General features: G+C 59.5%; 1 protein-coding gene across 4 annotated transcripts in view; it reads right to left on the bottom strand.

Annotated features, from left to right (window-relative positions):
- The window catches only part of UNC13D (unc-13 homolog D), a 28,297-nt gene that overhangs the window by 5,245 nt on the left and 5,157 nt on the right, over positions 1-17,895 (bottom strand). Inside the window, exons 1-31 of one of the 4 annotated variants that reach the window (XM_080376503.1) lie at positions 16,830-17,886; positions 11,685-11,717; positions 11,303-11,410; positions 10,847-10,906; positions 10,518-10,584; positions 10,257-10,434; positions 9,865-9,909; positions 9,372-9,440; positions 9,131-9,200; positions 8,693-8,797; positions 8,293-8,385; positions 7,961-8,064; positions 7,616-7,733; positions 6,875-6,999; positions 6,511-6,601; positions 6,191-6,247; positions 5,671-5,768; positions 5,381-5,432; positions 4,940-5,070; positions 4,482-4,602; positions 3,788-3,931; positions 3,511-3,603; positions 2,986-3,192; positions 2,738-2,806; positions 2,332-2,411; positions 2,041-2,146; positions 1,895-1,966; positions 1,689-1,772; positions 1,271-1,391; positions 581-704; positions 43-248 (exon numbers count right to left, since the gene is read on the bottom strand). In XM_080376503.1, the coding sequence (XP_080232629.1) occupies positions 43-248; positions 581-704; positions 1,271-1,391; positions 1,689-1,772; positions 1,895-1,966; positions 2,041-2,146; positions 2,332-2,411; positions 2,738-2,806; positions 2,986-3,192; positions 3,511-3,603; positions 3,788-3,931; positions 4,482-4,602; positions 4,940-5,070; positions 5,381-5,432; positions 5,671-5,768; positions 6,191-6,247; positions 6,511-6,601; positions 6,875-6,999; positions 7,616-7,733; positions 7,961-8,064; positions 8,293-8,385; positions 8,693-8,797; positions 9,131-9,200; positions 9,372-9,440; positions 9,865-9,909; positions 10,257-10,434; positions 10,518-10,584; positions 10,847-10,906; positions 11,303-11,410; positions 11,685-11,717 (3,031 nt within the window). In that variant the 5' untranslated portion in view covers positions 16,830-17,886. Of the gene's footprint in view, positions 1-42; positions 249-580; positions 705-1,270; positions 1,392-1,688; positions 1,773-1,894; positions 1,967-2,040; positions 2,147-2,331; positions 2,412-2,737; positions 2,807-2,985; positions 3,193-3,510; positions 3,604-3,787; positions 3,932-4,481; positions 4,603-4,939; positions 5,071-5,380; positions 5,433-5,670; positions 5,769-6,190; positions 6,248-6,510; positions 6,602-6,874; positions 7,000-7,615; positions 7,734-7,960; positions 8,065-8,292; positions 8,386-8,692; positions 8,798-9,130; positions 9,201-9,371; positions 9,441-9,864; positions 9,910-10,256; positions 10,435-10,517; positions 10,585-10,846; positions 10,907-11,302; positions 11,411-11,684; positions 11,718-13,052; positions 14,241-14,269; positions 16,810-16,829; positions 17,887-17,895 lie in introns of those variants that run through there. The other 3 variants (XM_080376501.1, XM_080376500.1, XM_080376502.1) reach the window with 3 other exon arrangements.

Raw genomic sequence — 17,895 nt, 5'->3', positions numbered from 1 at the left:
CGGGGGCTCTGCAGGGCTCAGCCTGGCCGCGGCACCACGTACCGGTGGGTTTGGGGTGGGTCAGGGGGAGGCGGGTCTGGGGCACCCGTCCCGCATCAGCCTGGTCCTCATCGGTGTCGAGACCGGGCAGGTGGCACAGGGGGAAGAAGGCTTCGCCCTCCAGGTCATTGGTCCCCAGCGTGTCATAGTCGAAGACGGTCAGCAGCAGGCAGGCCCCCTCCTGCCGGCACTTCTCAGGGGGGATCAAGCTGCAGGGGGAGGGGTGCAGGGGCCCATCACATCCCACTCCCTCGGTCCCAACATTCAACCTTGCCTCCAGGGACCAAACAGGCTTCCCTGGGGTGATGCTCTGTGCAATGACCCCAACCCCATCAAAGCACAAGGCCCTGGCACAGCCCCACACCAGCCTGCAGGACCCAGTTTGGGGTGCCCCCACCCCAGCCCCTGCCCCCAGTGGGGTCCAGGGGGTGAAATCTCAGGGCAGGACCCAGTTCCTGGAGCAGCAGCCCCCCAGCAGGGATTGAAGTGTGGGGTGCTGCAGGAATTTGGGGGGTGGAGGGGGGTGTCAGCCCTTACGTACAAGTCAAAGGCTTCATCGAAGAGGGGGTGCAGCTCGTTCCTCTTGCACTGGGTGGTCCGGGCCACCACCTCAGGGAACTCGTGACGGGGCTCCAGGGTGAGCTGGACGAAGGGGTCACTCGAGCCTGGTGGGGTGCAGACATCAGCACATTTAAAATTAAAAGTTGGCACGGCCAACTGAGCCCAGCCAGGGCAGCTGGGGCGGTCAGGGCACCCCCACCCCACCCCCACCCCAGCCCACGCTCCCACGAGGGTTCGGGAATGACCCCAACCCCGCCTACAGTCCCTCGGCCACGGGTGGCTGCAGGAGGAGTGACCTCTCCTGGAGACCTCCCCAAACAACAGCCCACCCCCGAGGCTGTCCCTTCCCATTCCGCTGTATTTTTTTTGTCCCAGAGATGGTTTGTACGATGGAAAAAAACCCGCCTGCCCTGGCTGCTGGCTTGTGCCGCCCAGGGAAGGCAGTGGGATGCGGGCACAGCGTCCCACCTGCCACATCCCATTGGACCACCCCAGACCAGTGCAACAACCCCCCTTCTCCCCCAAATCGACCTCCTTGTGTTCAAAAGCAAATCAGGACAAAGTCCTGTTACCCCAAGCACTGCCAGCATCTCTCCTACCCAGGGGCATATCAGGGGCTGAGGACAGGGGGTCCTGGGGCGCTGGGGGTCCCCAGCCCACCCACACCCACCGTTGGAGTCCAGTGGGATGAGGTTGACAGCGTTGAGCACTTCCACGCGGAGTTTCTGCTCTGAAGGCCGGTACAGCGCTTTGATCGTCACGGCCCCGTACTTCTCCGAGCTGGTGTCCAGCTGAGCAGTGGGGCACAGGAATGAGGGTGCTGCCATTCAGCACGCTCATGGAGGGGGTGCCCACGTCCCATTGCTGAGTGGGCATTTTGGGGTACAGGGCAGGGGGTGATGGGCATCCTCTGGGATGTAATTGAACCCCCTCCTGCCCACCGCTGGGGCAAAATCAACCCCAAAACCCCCAGGACTGGGAGGGTGGTGGGGAAATCCTACGTTTCCACAGGCAGGCTGTGCTGGGCAGCCTCATGTGTGCAAGGGTGGGACATGGGAAGGGGCTGGGGGCACCATCCTGATTTCTACCTGCTGCTGGATCCTGTTGCTGAAGTATTTCTGGATGAGTTTGCGGCTGGTGGAGGAGCAGAGGGCCAGGCGGGTCTCCAGTGACTGCGGGGGGGATGAGAGGTGACGGTCAAGCGCGCGGACAGGAGCTGCAGCCAGGGGATGCCCTCCCTGGGGAGCACCCAAAGGAAACCCTTGGGGACCCCCCTGTCCCCAGCACCCCATACCAGGAAGGCTGGAGTGTGGAGGGTCTCCAGCGGCAGCCCGCAGCCCTCGGCGTGGAAGCACAGCTCCAGGCTCTGGGGAGAAGGATGCTGTCAGCTGGCAACCAGACACCCACCCTGCCGGGACCCCCGGTGCCCCCGCCCCGTACCTTCAGGGCACAGTGCAGCTTCTTGTAGCGCTGGGCCGAGGGGACTGGCTGCCCCGCGGCTGCCGAGAGCACGGCCAAGGTGTGATGCCAGAGGAGGGTGAGGAGGCTGCAGGGGTGAGGGAGGAAGGCTGTGAGTGAGGGTCTGTGTGGGGGGTTGGTCCTCAGCTGAGGGGCTTTGCTGAGCAGCCAGCCCCGAGGTGGGATGTCCCCCTGGGGCTGGGGGAACACTCCCGCCGAGGGGTGCGAACGCTGCCGGCCTCTGCCGTGGTGCATCCCCAGTGCCCTGGTCACCTTTTGAAGTTCTCCTGGACCAGATGCTCGTTGAGATACTGCAGCTCCGACTCCAGGAACTTCATGAGCGGGATGATGGACTGCAGCGAGAGGAGAGGGGCGTTGGGGAGGGCATGGGGGGCCGTATCCAGCAGGGTAAGGCAGGGAGAGGGGCAGAGCACGGCAGGCTGGAGCCAGCAGAGCAGGGGGGAGCCCAGGGGTCTCCCTCCCACAGTGAGTAGGTGGGCAGGCGGTGCCCGGTCTGGTCCTGCTGCCAACACAGGCGTCAGACAAAGCACACGGAGGTCTGGGCCCCAGGCATGAGGCAGGGAAAGGTGGGGAAGGGTGGGGGGGGCTCCCAAGTAGGCAAGGGTTGTTCACAGCCGCCCAAAAAGATGACCCAGGAGAGGCAGGGCCAGGTACTTACGTCCTCGGGTACCCGGGTGTCACTGGAAGACGAGAGCTCCTGGATGTGTCTGGCAATGCCCTTTTCCAGCTGCCGGGGGGAAATGCACGGAGGTGCTGGGGGTTTGCCCTCTGCAGCAGCTTCCCCATGCCCAGGTCCACCTCGTCTCCATCCCAGGAGCACTATGGGCTCCAGGACCCCTGGGGCGAACCCCCCACACACACTTTGGGCCAGGTGAGGGCTAAGGGAGGTCAGTGGCAGGTGGTCACCTTGGTGGCCAGGGCTTGCACCACGTCGCGGACCTCATGGTCCAGGCAGGAGACCGTGCTGTCGAGCTGGTTGTGCAACGTGTGCTGGATCTGCTGCTGGTCGATGACGGCCCCCGTGCGCTGCTCCAGCTGGGCCCAGTCCAGCTGCAACGGCAGCTTCAGGATCAGCAGTCGCAGCTGCTTGATGTTGTTCACCACGATGCAGAGCTGGAGGAGGTGGGTCTCCTTCAGGGTGTCCCACACCCCGTGGTGCATCCCCCGCCAGCTCCATCTACAGTCCCATCTCCATCCCCGTCCCCATGCCCATCCTCATTCCTATCCTTATCCTCATCCCAGTCCCCAACCCCATCCCGCTCCCCCTGCTCACACCATTTCCCCCCTGATTTCCCAGCATTATGGTTACTGGGGGCCAAGTGGTGCCCGTGAAACCCAGCAGAGCAGCTCACAGCTCGTCTCCCTCTCTGCCCAGAAACCATGGCCAAATCCTGCCCCTCCCTGAGCAGCAGACGCTGCCCCAACACCAACCCTGTTGGCTGCTTCACCCTCGTTCTGCTCGCTCAGCGACAGAGCCCGCTCCTTGACGAGCCGGCAGTACATCAGGGCGATTTTGCACATGTCCTGCAGGACAGAGAAGGCGGCAACGGGACTGAGCTGGGCAGCACACGGACCACCACGGGGCCAGGAGACCCCGCCGCATCACCGCGGGACACCAGCCCCATTCATGGAGGCACAGCTCCAAGAAGAGAGAAAATTCCAGCTGCTGCTGAGCGTGGCATCTGCCGGCGGGGCCCGGTGTACAAACCTCCACGAGCTTCACCATGATCATGAAGGCTTCCTCGGGGTCTGGCCAGCTGAGCTGCTGCCAGGTCTTCACGATCTGGGCGTAGCAGGTGGACAGGTCAACGGTGGAGGTGCTGTGCTTGTTGTGCTCCCCAAAGGGCGTCAGCTGAGAGGGCAGGGAAAGTAAACGCAACTTAGCTTGCCTGGGACCCTCTGGCCCACCGTCAGTCCCAATAGCGTGTCCCAGTATCACGTCCCAGTGTCACCACCCAGTCACTTTGGAGAATGGAGATGAGGATGGATGGAGCAGCCTGAGCACGCTGCCTTGGGCTGTCCTCCACCACACCCAACCCAGCGCTATCGGACCACGCTGAGGAGCGGGGCGAGGAGCCCGTGGCCCCTTGGCTGCCTTCCCTCCCCTCTTCCTGAAGGCCAGAAGCCGAAGGGACGCTCACAGCGTGGCCCAGGTGCAGGCTCGTCAGCTCGCTCGGGCTGCCAGAGGGCAGCAAGGGAAAGGGGAACAGGGGCCTGGGGTGGGGCTGGTTCAGGAGATCGTGTCCTTTGTCATGCGTTTGGGAGAGGAACCAGCTGCTCCTGGGCTGCAAGAGGCATCTGCATGGTGGTCTCTGTGCTCTGAGCCGGACACAGCAGCAAGGTGTGGAGGGAGCTGGAGCGTCCCCAAAGGACAGAGGGAGATGTTCCCCTGCCCCGGTTACCTGGTCCATCTGGACGGCTCTCTGTGCCCTCTCCAGCGCGATGGTGTAGGCCTTCTGCAGCCACTGGGGCACAGCTTCCTTGAACCACTGGTGGAAGTTGCTCAGAGCCAGAGGTCCATCCCTGTGGATGGAAGCACCAGCTTCTCCAACCGCACAGCAACAGCAGGGGCCATCACCCCTCACTCTTATGTAAAAGAAACTGTCCCAAGGTGGAGGCACGACACAGCAACGTGCTAAGGAGAAGCCTCCTCTTGTCTCGAAGTTGAGGTTTCCATCAACCTCACTCAGAGACAAGCCTGACACCCTTCTGGTGGTGCTTACATGGACCCCAGACACCAACAGCCTGGTCTGCCTTGTGTGTAATTGGTGATGTAAGTGAATTGGAGGGACTTGGAGTGTGTCTCAACTAACTACTGGTTCCCTCGCTTCGGCATCTACCCTCTGTCTGGGCTGGATACCTCTTTGGGAGGAAGTCCTTCATCCGATAGAGCTCCTGCAGGTTCATGTAGAGCTGGAAAAGGCTCTCAGCCGTGGGCTTGGACATGCTGCTGTCGACCTCGTGCAGCTGCTCCTGGACATGCTCCGCGACCTGGCAGTGAGGAAGGGAAGGGGGGAGAGCTGTTAGCGAGGGTCCGGCCAGGAGGGCTTGCTCTGCTAAGGGCTCTGTGGGGCCACAGTGTGCGGGTCAGCTCGAGGGACTCTTCCTTTTGGGTGGTATTTCAGGAGATTCACTGGGTCAAGCAAGCAGATGATGGGCACGCAAAGAAAGATGGAGAGTTTCCCTGGCTTGTGCTCTTTCCGAGCTTGCGACAACCAGTTGTCACCTGAAGGGTGGACAAAAGCCTCAGCCTGGCTTTAGATCTTAGTCCCACAAGTGCAGAGTAGCCCAGGTTGCTCACCAGGTTCTCCAGCTCTAGGTAGGCGATGGAGAAGAGATTCAACTTCAAGGTGCTGCAAGAGAGAAACAGAGTCAGGAACGTGCCAGCCCCAGTCCAGCAAACCCAGCCCAGCCAACGCTCCCAGGCCATGCCCTTGCCATGGGGGCAAGGACAGTGCAGCTCTAAGGGGCAGAGACGGGACCACAGACGCTGTCCGTGGAGCCCAAGAGCCAAGGAATGAGGCGTCAAAGTGCCCCGTTGCTCTTGACCCCAGGGAAGGTGGATGAGGGGGATCAAGCTCCAAAACCTACTTGATGAAGAATTTATTCCAGATTTTCTGGCACTGCTGGAGATCTGCTATCACCTCCACGAGGAGTCTGGACAAAGCTTTGCCGTTCTCCTCCATGCTCTGCAAAGGGAGGAACAGCTTGTTTTGCATGCTCGGTGACTTTGAGATGACCTGGGCTCCATTCTGATTGGATTTATTTCTATGATTTATTCTCGTGGGGTAGCAATCTATCATCAGATCCACATGAGGAGCACCAAGAAGTCATCAGTAATGTCTGCTGTCACCCTGTGTTTGTGTGGCTGGGCTGGAAACCACCACCTGCTCTCCTGAGCATCGCACCAAGGCCTTAAGCTTCCATGCACCTCGGCGTTGCCGGTAACGTGGCTCATGGTATTTTTAAGCTGGAAGCCCAAATGCTTTGGCTGTATCAGAAAACTGGAGAAGCCCCATCTCAGTCTTGTCTTCCCACTCCCTCAGGCCTCCCACCCCAAGTCCAGCAAATTGCTTCTTATAATGTCAGAGAGACAGAGATGGGACCTGACCTTCACCATGGGCTTGAGGTGCTGCTTCTTCATGTGAAACCACTCCGTCGTGCCCGACTGCAAGAGAAGGGTCCTGGTGGGACGGCAGGGAAGCAGGAGGAGCAAAGCCACCTCTGTCACCCGCTTCGCTCTCCCTGTGGCCAGGACCCAGCTCCATGTGGTGGGAACCAGAGGCTGGGACCACCAAGTTGAAGAGGGGCAGGTATTTCCCCTGCCATGGTGGTCTTTGCTGAGGGGTGGGCATTGGGCAGGGGATGGATGGGACCCGCAGGGTCCCACCTGCCAAGGGCTGGGGAGGGTGAGACCCCTGGTCCCGCTACCTTCAGTGCCACGGAAACCATCTGAGGGAGGTCAGGGCTGAGCGTGCACAGCTCGTGGAAAGCTTTCATTTTGCACATCTGGACCAGGACCCTGCAAAGCGAGAACCTCAAGTGACACCCAGCACCAGCCCATCAGAAACAACTGCCTCTCCCCACAGAGACCCTGCCCAAACAGACCTTCCCCTCCCAACAGCATCCCCCGTGGGGAGCCCAGGATGAGGGACAGGGCAGGACAAGTGTCACAGCGGCCAAGAAAGGGGAAGAAAGGGCTCCCGTGGGTTTTTGCTCAAGCTTACAGGCTTGTCCATCGTGGTGACCAAGCCATAATGACCCCATGCACAGCTGGCACAGGTGCTCGACTCACCGAAGCAGGGACTGGAGCCTCTCGGTGGACCTTGGGACAGAGAGGGGGAAAATGATGCGGTACCTCCGGACGAGGGAGACCCCATAAGTCAGCAAGGAGTGGAAGGACTCGGCCAGCTCTGCTTTCTGGAGAGAAGGTAGAAAACACATGCTGTCCTCCTCAGTGGCAAACAGAGATGCTGGCAGGGCCACAGCATCGCAGCGGAGGGAGCTGGTGGCTCCCATTCCTTTCCAGCCTGCTCCAGGGACGGGAAACCCCCCTGACACCTTGGGTAACTTCTCCCTGGAGGGGCTGAACTGAGCTTTCTGCTTAAACCTCACAGATACGCATGAAAAATTCAGTCTCAGCAGGCTGCTGGGATGCTCTGGGAAAACAGGCAGGGAAAAGTAGGAATTGGGTCATATTCAGGCTTTGCAGGGGGTTGTGGTTGACTTGATGGCAGCAATGGAGCAGGGGGATGTTAGTGCAAAGGGCAAGGGCTTCTCTGTGGAGAAGGGGAACGAGCCACCAGGGCAAAGTGTCCCCCTGACCCAGGGTTGCCCTGGTCCCTGTGGCTGGTTCTCCCCGGAGATGCCCTCCCTCCAGCTGCCCCGGCACCCCTGTACCCCACAAATTCCTGCCTTTGCTGGAACACAGGGAGGGAAATGGCCCCAGGATCGGGGAGGAGAAGCTCGGGGTTGGGTGCACGGGACATGTTTCCCTGATCCCTGATGCCCCCCGTGTGGTGCTGGACCCCCCCACCTGCTCTGGCCTCAGGCGCTCCTGCGCCCACTGGTACTCGATGCTGGTGATCTGGTGGAGCAGGCAGTTGCTGTTGAACTCCAGGCTCTGGTAGAGCTTGCTGTACGCCAGCCACTGCCTGGGGGGGGGAGGGAGAGGCTGGGCTGAGCCCCCAGGGGCTGGGGGGCACCCAGGGGCCAGCATGGGGCTCCCTCACCCACGGCTGCTGCTGGGCTTGCAGGGGCAGGACCCAGGTCTCTGCAGGGAGCACCACCAGCCACGCTGAGCTCCTGGGGGAGACCAGCTTGTCAGGGCCCTTGACCCCCCCGGTGCTGCATCACGGCTCCCTGGGTGGGGGGTACTCACGCCATGACCTGGTGGAAGTCAGAGAGATCCTTCTGCGTGGCGTGCAGGTACAGCACGGTGCTGGCGTGCCTGCTCAGCTCCCCGTCCCAGGCAATGCTGCCGGCCTGCGAGGATGCAAAAGGAGGGTGAGGTGTCCTGGAGCAAGCTGGGCTGAGCAAGGAGGGGAATGGGCACCGGGATGGGGTGTGTTTGCAGGACCACGGGAGGAACGGGCATCCCATAAGGATGCCAGGCACCATCATGACCCTCCTCCCCATCACGCTGCAGCAGCGTGTCAGGCGGGATGGGCTCCGAGGGAAGCCCTCACCCCAGCCCAGCTGCCGGAGGGGTACCTGGTGCTGAAGGATCTCATAGGACACCAGCTGCTGCAGGAGGTGGCGATGGACAGTGTAGCTCGGCTGTGTCCGGCTGCTTGTGGTGGCCCTCTGAAAAGAGACAGGGCATAGGAGCAACAACCGTAACCTGCCTGGCCATGCAGGGACAGTCAGAGAGTTGGGGACACAGGAACCCAAAGAGCATGGGGCCAGAGAGCCCCGTCTGAAGCCGAGCCAAGGGATGCAGACGCACCAGGAGCAAGGTCCCCATGCTGTCACGGAGCTGGAGGGGGGGGGGGTCAAGCTGTTTTCCAGCACGTGCAAACCCTGGTGCTGGCACCTCCGGTCCTAGGGCAGGGATCTGTGACCCATCCTGCCAAGGCAATGGAAAGGGCTCCCCTTCCCCATCCCCTCCTACCTTCTTGTGAGTCAGCAGGAACTGCAGGTGACACTGTCCCCGGTTGGGGTACGTCTCCGTCCGTGGTTCCAGCTGGTACCACTGGTCGTCCCAGCAGTGCAGGTCCTGCATGCACAGAGACGAGGGTGAAGCCCCAGGCAGCCTTCCTGGGGGAAGGATCCTGCGCAGGGACCAGGTCCTACTGCGTTAATGGGGCAGGAAGATGCTGGCTACTCTAGTACTGGATTAAAAATAAAAGTTGTATAATCACTGATCAAGTGTGCTGGAGTGGCTGGGGCACCTGACACTGAACTGAGGGAGCTGACACCGACTTGGAGCTCTGAGCCGGGATCCTGGGTGTTCAGGGCTGGCATGGGGCTGGGATCCTGCCCTGATCCCGTGGGGTTTCACTGGTGCCTGGGGAGCCACTTGGAGGAGAGAATGCACCGTGGTGCTCACCTTCAGGCGAAGGACCACGTTCCCCAGGAAATCATCCTGCCCTTTGTCTTTGCGAGCATCTTTAAAGATCCTGAAAGGCATGGGTAGAAGGAGAGGGTGAAAAGTTTTCTGCAGCCATGACCCAGCCGTGGACAGGGTGAAAGGTGATGCAGACCTGCCACCCTTCCTCCCTCCTTCCAAAGGCAATTTTTAAAATCCAGCAGGCAAATAAGGAAGACATCAGGGCCACGCCAGCACCAACCTTTTGAGCCCGTGGAGGTCCGTCAGCTCTCCCAGCTTGTGCCGCACCGACTCCACCGTGTCCGAGTCCCTGCGAGCGTGGGCAGCAAAACCCACCAGGGCAGAGGAGGAAATTCAGGTGATTGCAAAATAGTTCAGGGAATTGCAATGATGGTGGAGAAGGGAAGTTGCTGGAGATGGGGGAAATGTGTTGGGATGAGACCACCCCCAAAACCAGCTGACTAGACAAAATCTGCAAGCATGTGGGTTCTTTCCATAAATAAAATCAGGGCTCAGGATCAGCCCTGCCTGGTCAAAGGCAGGCTGGGCGCTCTTTGCGTATGCTGGTCACATCCTGCACTGTGCACTGCTCCGGCAGAAAGTAACGGGGAAAGGGGTCCCCGCATGGTTTCTGGGGGGTTTTAAATGGTGCAGGTTGAAGGACCACCCAAGGGAGGCAGGACCCCACTCAGGGTGGGGGTTGGGGTTGCTGGCCGTGGGGTGCTGCCACTCACCACATGTCCAGGTGGAAGCTGGCTGTCTCTATGTCTTCAAACTCCCTGCAAGACACCAGCAGGATGCCATTACTCAAGTAGCATCCGAGGGACCGGCAGCATGCAGGCGGAACAGCTGGGGATTACAGGCAGGCAGCTCCTCCCTGGGGGAGACCCCAAACCACCCTGCACAGCCTGCAGAAGCGGTGGGAGAGCCCCAAGGGTTTTGTTTTTCCCCTCCCTGGACCTGCTGCGTGAGTCAGACCAGAAGCCTGGCAAACCCCAGTGGGCACCGACCCAGCAGAGCCCCAGGCTCCCGGTTGGGACAAGTGGTCAACTCCCCCATCCACCCCCAAGAGCCCTGGGCACCCCCTCCAGCCCCCCGGTGAGCAAAGGCAAGGGGCAGCAATTACAGGATAAACGTCTCATCCCACACTGGGCTGAGGGTCTGGCTTATGACTTGGGTGCGATGGATCTGGTCTTCGGGGATGAGGTCTTTGACCACAGCCTTCATCCGCCTCTTGTGCTCGGGGTGGGCCGGCTCCTGGCTCTTGGTGTCGATGCCCAGCAGGCAGTACGGGTCGCTGAACCCTGCGAGGGGGGAGGCGTGCAAGTCCCCATGGGGGGCAGCAGCTGTCCCTCTTCTGACGGGACACCCACCCGCCTCCACTTACCGCTGACGTCTTTGCCCAAAATCCCCTTGGCTTCCTTCACAGTCGCTTTCAGGCAGAAAATCGGGCTCTAGAAGAAGGAAAATAATAGTGATTAATGTAGGGGGTCACCAACCCTGCGAGGGAAGATGGGGCTCGAGCAGGGTCACATCAGCTGCCGCTCAGGCCAGCAAATAGCTCCTGGGCAACTCCCCCCACACACAGCCCAGGGCACCCCATACCCCACAGCCCAAACACGGGGCCAGGGGACATGCAGCCCCCCCAGCACCACCCCGATATGGAAGCTTCCCCTAAGCCTCAGCATAGCGGGGGGACACCGTCTCGCTGCGCACCTCCAGCTCCTTGACCTGCTGCATGATGACGCTGTGCTCCTCGGTGTCCATGCCGAAAGCCTGCGTAGATACCGGGGTCGGTAACGGATGCTGCCCTGTTAACGTGGCTGGAGAGCATCCAGGGGCTTCCCTCCATTCCCTGGGAGCCAGCTGCAGCTCGAGGGGAGGGGAGCAGAACAAAGAGCCCAGCAGAAAAGGCTGGGGACCCGCTGAAAGCTCTCGGGGGAGAGCCTTCTTCCCACCATCCCGAGCCCAAATGAAGTATTTCTCCCTAAAGCTACTATTTCCCATCCTCACGCTGTCCCAGCCCTCCAGCTGGATGCTGCTGCTGCTGCATCTTTTGAAGGTGCTTGTTAAAAACTCCCTCCAAGTGCCCCCCACCATACTCTTCAGCTGGGGGGATGGACAGGTCAGGGGACAGGTTTGGGGGACCTCACCAGGGAAGTGGGGACCCACCTTTTGCACGTAGGCGTAGAGCTCCTGGGAATCTGCAACGTGGTGGTGCTCAGGCTTGCCCAGGCGGTGCAGGATGGTGTAGAGGACCTCCTCGTAGAGCAGGGCCAGCTGCAGGGGGGAGCACCGACACCTTGCACGGGGCCAGGCCAGCGGGGACTTGCTCCACGCATCCCCCAGAATGAGCAGGGTGTCCCCCCTGCCTCCAGCTCCTGGGGCTCCCAGCCGGTCCCTGCCGCCCCCCTCTCAGCATCCACCCCTGCCCGGCCACACCGGGTGTCCCTGGGGAGCATCTTCAGGAGATGAGCCACGTCCCCAAAGCCCAGCAGTGCTGCCACCCCCACCAGTGCCACCAAGTGACACCGTGGCAGGGCCATGCTCCTACCTCTCTCTTGGAGAACCGGTGGGACAGATCCATCTAGAGAAAGAAGGAGAGAGGTTTCCCATCAGGTCTCTTGGCAGAGGAGGTTTTTAAGATGAAAACACGGCCAGGCAGGGCAAGGCAGCTGGGACGTGCATTGGGGTGCAATATCCCAAAGGATGCTGTGGCACCCCGCAGATGCCCTGAGGTCAAGGGACCGCTTCCTCCATCACCCACCGGTGGGGCAGCATGGGGTGCTTCACCCCCAAGCCCCATTAATTGAGGAGGGGACAGCGAGGATGGCAACAGCAATCTGGCGTGACCCATAGGAGGCTTTAAAAGCCACCCACCTGCCTCTTGCCCCACAGAGCTGCTCGCTGGCCTGGCCAGGCCCAGCAGGACTAGGCTGGAGGGCAAACCAGCACAGGGAGAGGGCAGATGGCCAAAGCACAGCGAGGAGCTGCAGGCTGGGCAAGGCAGCTATGGGTAAGAAGGTGCCAAAAAGCCACTGGGATTTGTGACATGAGTCCTCTTGACAGAAAGAAAAACGAGCACTGTTGCAATGGTGCATTGCTTGTTGAGCTGAATGTCCATTTCCCACTTGAAGGGTGACCAGCAATAGCATTTACTTTCCAAAAGGCAATCAAATTAAAACAGTGCCACACGGTGAGGTGCAGCTGGGCTCCAGTTGCGCTCAGCCCCGGGGCTGGCTGGGGGTCCTGCTGCCCACACAGCCCCCGTCATCCCCCGCCTCAAATGTCACCTCCCACACATGGGTCTGGCCAGGAGATCAAACCACCTCTGCCAAAAATACCCTTTTCCCTGGCAAACCCCTGCTCCCAGCCCGTCCTCACCCTGACGCCGAGGCTGAGCCCCTCATGCCTCCGCTTCTCTAACCGTGGGCTGGATTCAGCCACCGCCATGCTGAGCAACTCATTCCTGTCACAGCACCTGGCCAGGTGACAGTGACTTTGCCACCACCATGAGCTGTGATGCAGCCAGAGGAGAGGGGGACCAGTGCCCCTGTGCCATCCGTTACGGCTCCCAGTGCTGGTGCCTCTGAGAGTACAAAGGGGCGACGCCAAAAAATATAATGGAAATTTTTTGAAATGAGTTTGACCCTTCATGGCCCCAGCACCCTACTCAGCCAGGGCTGGCGGGGATGGCTGGATGGATAAATCCTACCTGTGGGTCAGCCCAGGCCCCAAAATGACCTTAGGATCCCCCTTATAATAACAATAATAATAATAAAAAGACACCAACCTGAAGCTGGAACATTAACATTTGCTTATGGCAAATCTAGGGCTGGCATAATCCCCCGGCCATCTGGACTACAGTCAACTCTTCCACCCGTGGTGAGTTTAACCCTCGAGCTGCTTCTCCCCCACCTGCCTCCACATCCCTCCTTTTAACCGCTGGCTGGTGCCGGGGGCTGCGGTGGGTCAGCAACCCCCGTGAAAGGGCAACCTGTTGTAGCCAGATGGGCCACTGCCTGCCCCTGCGCAGGAGCCATCCACCCTCCGCTGCTCCCAGCACCATCCTGCCTGCGTCAGCGCACAGCGGGCACGGCACAGCCCAAATCCGGCAGCACCCCTGTGGGCAGCGCTGCCCCGTAGCAGGGTTGCAAGCGTGGAGGGGAGAGAAAAAGGACTTTGCTTCCCTGCTGCCGTTACTTATCAGCAAGGCGCAAACATCTGCTCCTCGGCCAGCAGTGGAGTAGCATGGGGGGGCAGCAGGAGGGATGGCTGTTGATCTGGGCAGCGCCCTGTTGCTCCCTTCTGCCATCGAGGGCGGCTGCTGAGGGATCTGCTTTATGCTCGCCCATATGTGCACGGGACTGGTTAAGCCAAAGCCGAGCTGAGCCACCAGGATGTGTTTACTGCTGTTAATCCCCACGCCAAGAGCCCAGCTCAAATCCAGGGATGCTGCTTGAATCCAGGTCTGGACAGAGCCACCAGCATCCCCCCCACCCCATTAGCAGGGGCAGCGTCACTGGTGCGGGGTGCCAGCTTGGCTGCGGAGACAGCGGCATTTAGGAAGGAGGTCAAGACCTTCTCGGGGGGACACCACCAAGACAGACCATCCCGGGAGTCCAGCACAGAGGATCGTGCCCACCTGCTCCCAGCAGCACTGGGCAGAGCTGCAGGTCCCATCTCCATGGGGGCAGACAAAGGGACACCCACAGGGACACTGTCTGTCCGGCCACCGCAGAGGAAGTCGGTTGGGTTAGGCTGGCCGAGAACAGGGCTTTGGCAGATCTGATGGCAGCAGGGAGCTCGGAGGGGCTGGGAGGCACTGGGAAGCTGTGGGCGAGCCAAGAGGGGGACGCTGGGAGCCAGCCCAGAGCTGCAGCCAACGCTGGGTGCACGTTTGCACGGGTACGGTACCCCCGTATCCCCACTCCTTGCTCACCCTTGCCAAGCATCCCAGCCAGCACATGGACTCGTTCCCTTTTCTCAGTCCCCTTCCTCAGCCTCAGCACCCGGCTCTGCACCCCGGGGTCCCCCAGGCACGGCCACCCCAACTTCCTTCCAGGGGCCATCACACCCCAAACACGCTCCCCAGCCCCAAACATCACCCCCAGCCCCTGCGCATCCGAGGCCACCTACCTTGGGGCTCTCCTCCCCGGGGAGGGTCCCCACGGGGGTCTCACCAGCAGCATCCATCTCAGGGGGAGGCTCAGCACAGGGCAGGGGAGCGCCTGCAGCTCTGGCTGCTGCTGCCGCTTCTCCCCCTCACTCGCATGCTCGAAGGAAACCACAGACCTTATCTCACCGTGGCCATTTTAAGAAGCGGAAACACGCACAGGCCTCCTTCCCGAGCAGCACGGGGATGCCCGCACCCCAGCCCTGCTTCCCAGCACCCGGTCCCAGGCGGGCAGTCCCTCAGCAACGGGGACTTGGTGGTATAGAAGGGATGGGGGCAAAAGAAAGGTGTCCCACCCAGTCCCTGCTATTATTTATGAGCAAGGAATTGGGAGCAGGTGGACAGAAGGTCGTTCCGAGAAGGGAAAGCCCAGCAGGGAAAGGGGATGGTGGGGAGGACGGGTGGGGGCAACATGGAGGATCTATCTGGGCTGCAGCGCGTATTTGGGATCTGCCACGCACTGTGAGCACAGACGGGGACCCTGCAGAAAGCAGAGTCACCCTCAGCCTCAGGGGATGGAGGGGATTTGAAACCCAGTGCAAAAGCTGCAGGATGGGAAATCCCTGTGGCACCTGGGCGTGTTGGACAAAGCTGAGCTGAGAACCGACGCGGTCAGTGCACATGGCACTGGGAAGGGGCGCGGGGCCCCCTTCCCAGAACGGGCTATCCAGGCAGGAATGGTTACTGGGGAAAAAAGCATCAGGAAATGGAGCTGAAAACTTGTGATTTACTGTCAGCTTTCATTCTTGTAAACACTTTATCTGATTGCAACTTGCAAGGCAGTTGCCTATCACAGGCTGGCAGCAGCACCCACCCCTCGAAGATCCCTATCGAAACGCCTGCGCTGGTGGCAAGCGGTGTGGGGGGGGCGGGGGGAGGCGTGGGTGGGCATCAGGAAGAGCTGCAGGAGACGGCCAAGGGAAGAGCCGGTTTGCTCCTGGACGTCGAACGTACGTGGGTGCACAGCTCAGAGCAGCCTCGGGCTCCGGGGGCCGTTGGGCTGCACAAGCGTTGGGTGCTCAGCGGGCAGAGCCACAGCCCGGGGAAGGAGCCCAGCCTGGGTCCAGGACCTTGCGTGTCACTGCTGGGGGTGCTGAGCAGCCACAGGCTCTGCGAAACAGGGCTGTGACCACGGCTGACCCTGCACTCTCCCTCGAGGGGAGTTTTTTTTCTTTCCAGCCTTCCTGTTTCTGACCCCCAGACACCCCTGGAAGCCATAAACAAGATGCTTCAGATGCAATGCAGGGGCCAGAGGCTCCACGCCGCGTGCAGTGGTGCTGTGCAGCCTGTCAGGGATTTCCGCTTAATCCAAACAGAAAACCATGACCACGGAACACGCATGGGAAAGTTTGTCCTCTTACCTACCGTACGAGGCGTTACGAGGAGACAACTCCAATAGCACGGCGGTACCGTGCAGCACGCTGGCTGGAACCAGGGCTGCAAATTGCTGCAGGAGGATGCTGGCAGCAGCATCCCTGTGGGAGGACAGGGGGGAGGCAGGCAGCCAGTCCTTTCCATCCTTGCAATCATCTAGTTCCTTAATTAAGGCAAGTTGCACTGTTTTAGCTATTTTAGGAGAGACACAACTTCCCTTTGCCCTGAAACCCTGTGAGAGCAGGTTACGTTGGCAAAAGTGGTTCCCTGAAGTTGGGGGACTCCAAGATGGAAAAAAGGCTGTGGGTGTTGGCAGCAGATCCACATGGGGGTCAGGTTTTCCTTATCCAGGTCTGCCAGCACGGGACCGGGACCACAAGGCACTGCACAGCAGATGCACAGTGAGTTGCCGGGGGCAGGGGAATGCCAAGCTATTCTATGGAGTAAAAATCCAGAGATACAGTGAGATGCTGAAAAGCTGAAATCCATCCCTGCTCTCACAGCGATCATTCAGCCTCATCCCCTGAGGTCTGAAAAAAGCTGCTGGTTACACTTCTGCTCTCCCCCATGCCAGGAGGCTCTTTTGTAACTGCCCCAGGCACTGGCACAGAAAGCCCAAGGAACTGGGATCCGCATCACTCCCTCGGTGCTCCCCAGTTTGATGCCGGAGCTGCCTCCTCGCCCTGTGCCCAGCGAGGGTGCCCATCCCCTTGGCTGGCAGAGATGCTCAGAGGTGCTCGCGCAGCCCTGCCAGCCTCAGCCTTGACTTTAACCAGCTTCACCTTGGGCAAACAGTTTAAAAGCATCTCCTCCCTTGCTGACAGAGGGGCCGTGGCAGAGGAGCTGTTTTCTATTCTGCATCCCTCTCCCTTGACACACACAAATGCTGTTTATTGATCTGGGACATCAGCACTATGCTCCACTGCAAAACGTTGTCAGCGGGATGTAGAGATGTAAAGTGCACAATGGCATTTGAAAATTATTGCTGTCATCTTTGCTTTTAGCTTTGATTGCAAAAGCAAAATCTGGCCTAGCAAAGAGCAACAACAGAGATAAAGGCAGGACACAGACGCAGCATCCCCGAGCTGCTCACACCTTCTGCTGCTTCTTGCCACAAAAAATAATAGGGGTCAAAGCAACGTCTCTTACCTCAACCAGCACAGAGAGAACAACTGATAAGAATTTAGTTAATCCTCAGATTCATCTCCCTTCTCCTTGCAATGCTGAAGAAATAAAACCCACTGCAATCATAAATATTGCTAAACATCAGGCAATCATTCTCCAAGCCAAGAGCTGGTGGCTGTGCTGGGGTTTTGCAGGTTTTAGAGAGGAAAAGTTCAGCTTCAGTGAGGAAGGTCTGTTAAAAAGGACTTTCCCCACCAGTTCCCCAACTGGTCACTGCATTGCCGGCTGGAAACGCTCAGGCACAGCCCGGCGGGGTGGGCAGCACGCGTCTCCCGTCAGAGGCAAGCGCGGTTCTTAGAGCAGGTCTCTGTGCAGGGCTCGCGTGGGTCTGAGCCCCTGTGTGTGCCGAGGGAGAGTTTGTTGGTGACCACGTTTCAAAAGCAGCAAATATCCTGTTTTCCCCCCGGGTTTTACCAGCAGCCACCTGCCCCACAAAATACTGGTGACAGAAATCACTGAGCGCACGTAGCCCATCGTATTTGCACCTCAAATTACTCCTTGTCCAGGAAACAATAAGAAAAGCCCCAGAAGCAGCACAGTTGGCTGCTTAGCAGAGACAATCCAAACAAACTCCACGCCCCAAAGATGCAGATAAGTAGCAAAACATCCCAAACACCCCAAGTCCGGAGCTGTAATAGGATTTTGTTTTCTAAACGGAGCAGGTCAGCGTTCCCCAAAACAGCCCTCCCTCCCCACAACATCAGTCTGCCTCCCCAAACAACTAGCCAGGGCGGGTGTATCACATATATGCACAATATAGAGTGAACCCTTCCACTCCTTTTAAAAACAACTCATCCTGAAGGAAAACCTCTTTTCCTTACAGGCTAGAGAGCTACACTCCTGTGAGGTTACAGTCGGCCCCCAGTCTAAATAAAGTCCACAGTTCACTCCTGCATGGAGCTATAGGTGCTGCTGAGAAAACAGATCTCCAAAGAACAAGCATTATCGCCCTCTTTAAAGGGTATCATCTTCCCTTTAAAGCAAAACCTGGTACAAAAGGGCCCTCTGCAAGCATTAGTAGCAGTTTATT

Source organism: Falco punctatus (genome assembly GCF_963210335.1).
Source record: "Falco punctatus genome assembly, chromosome: 1".
NCBI lineage: Eukaryota > Metazoa > Chordata > Aves > Falconiformes > Falconidae > Falco > Falco punctatus.
This window is presented reverse-complemented; position numbering and strand designations above follow the sequence as displayed.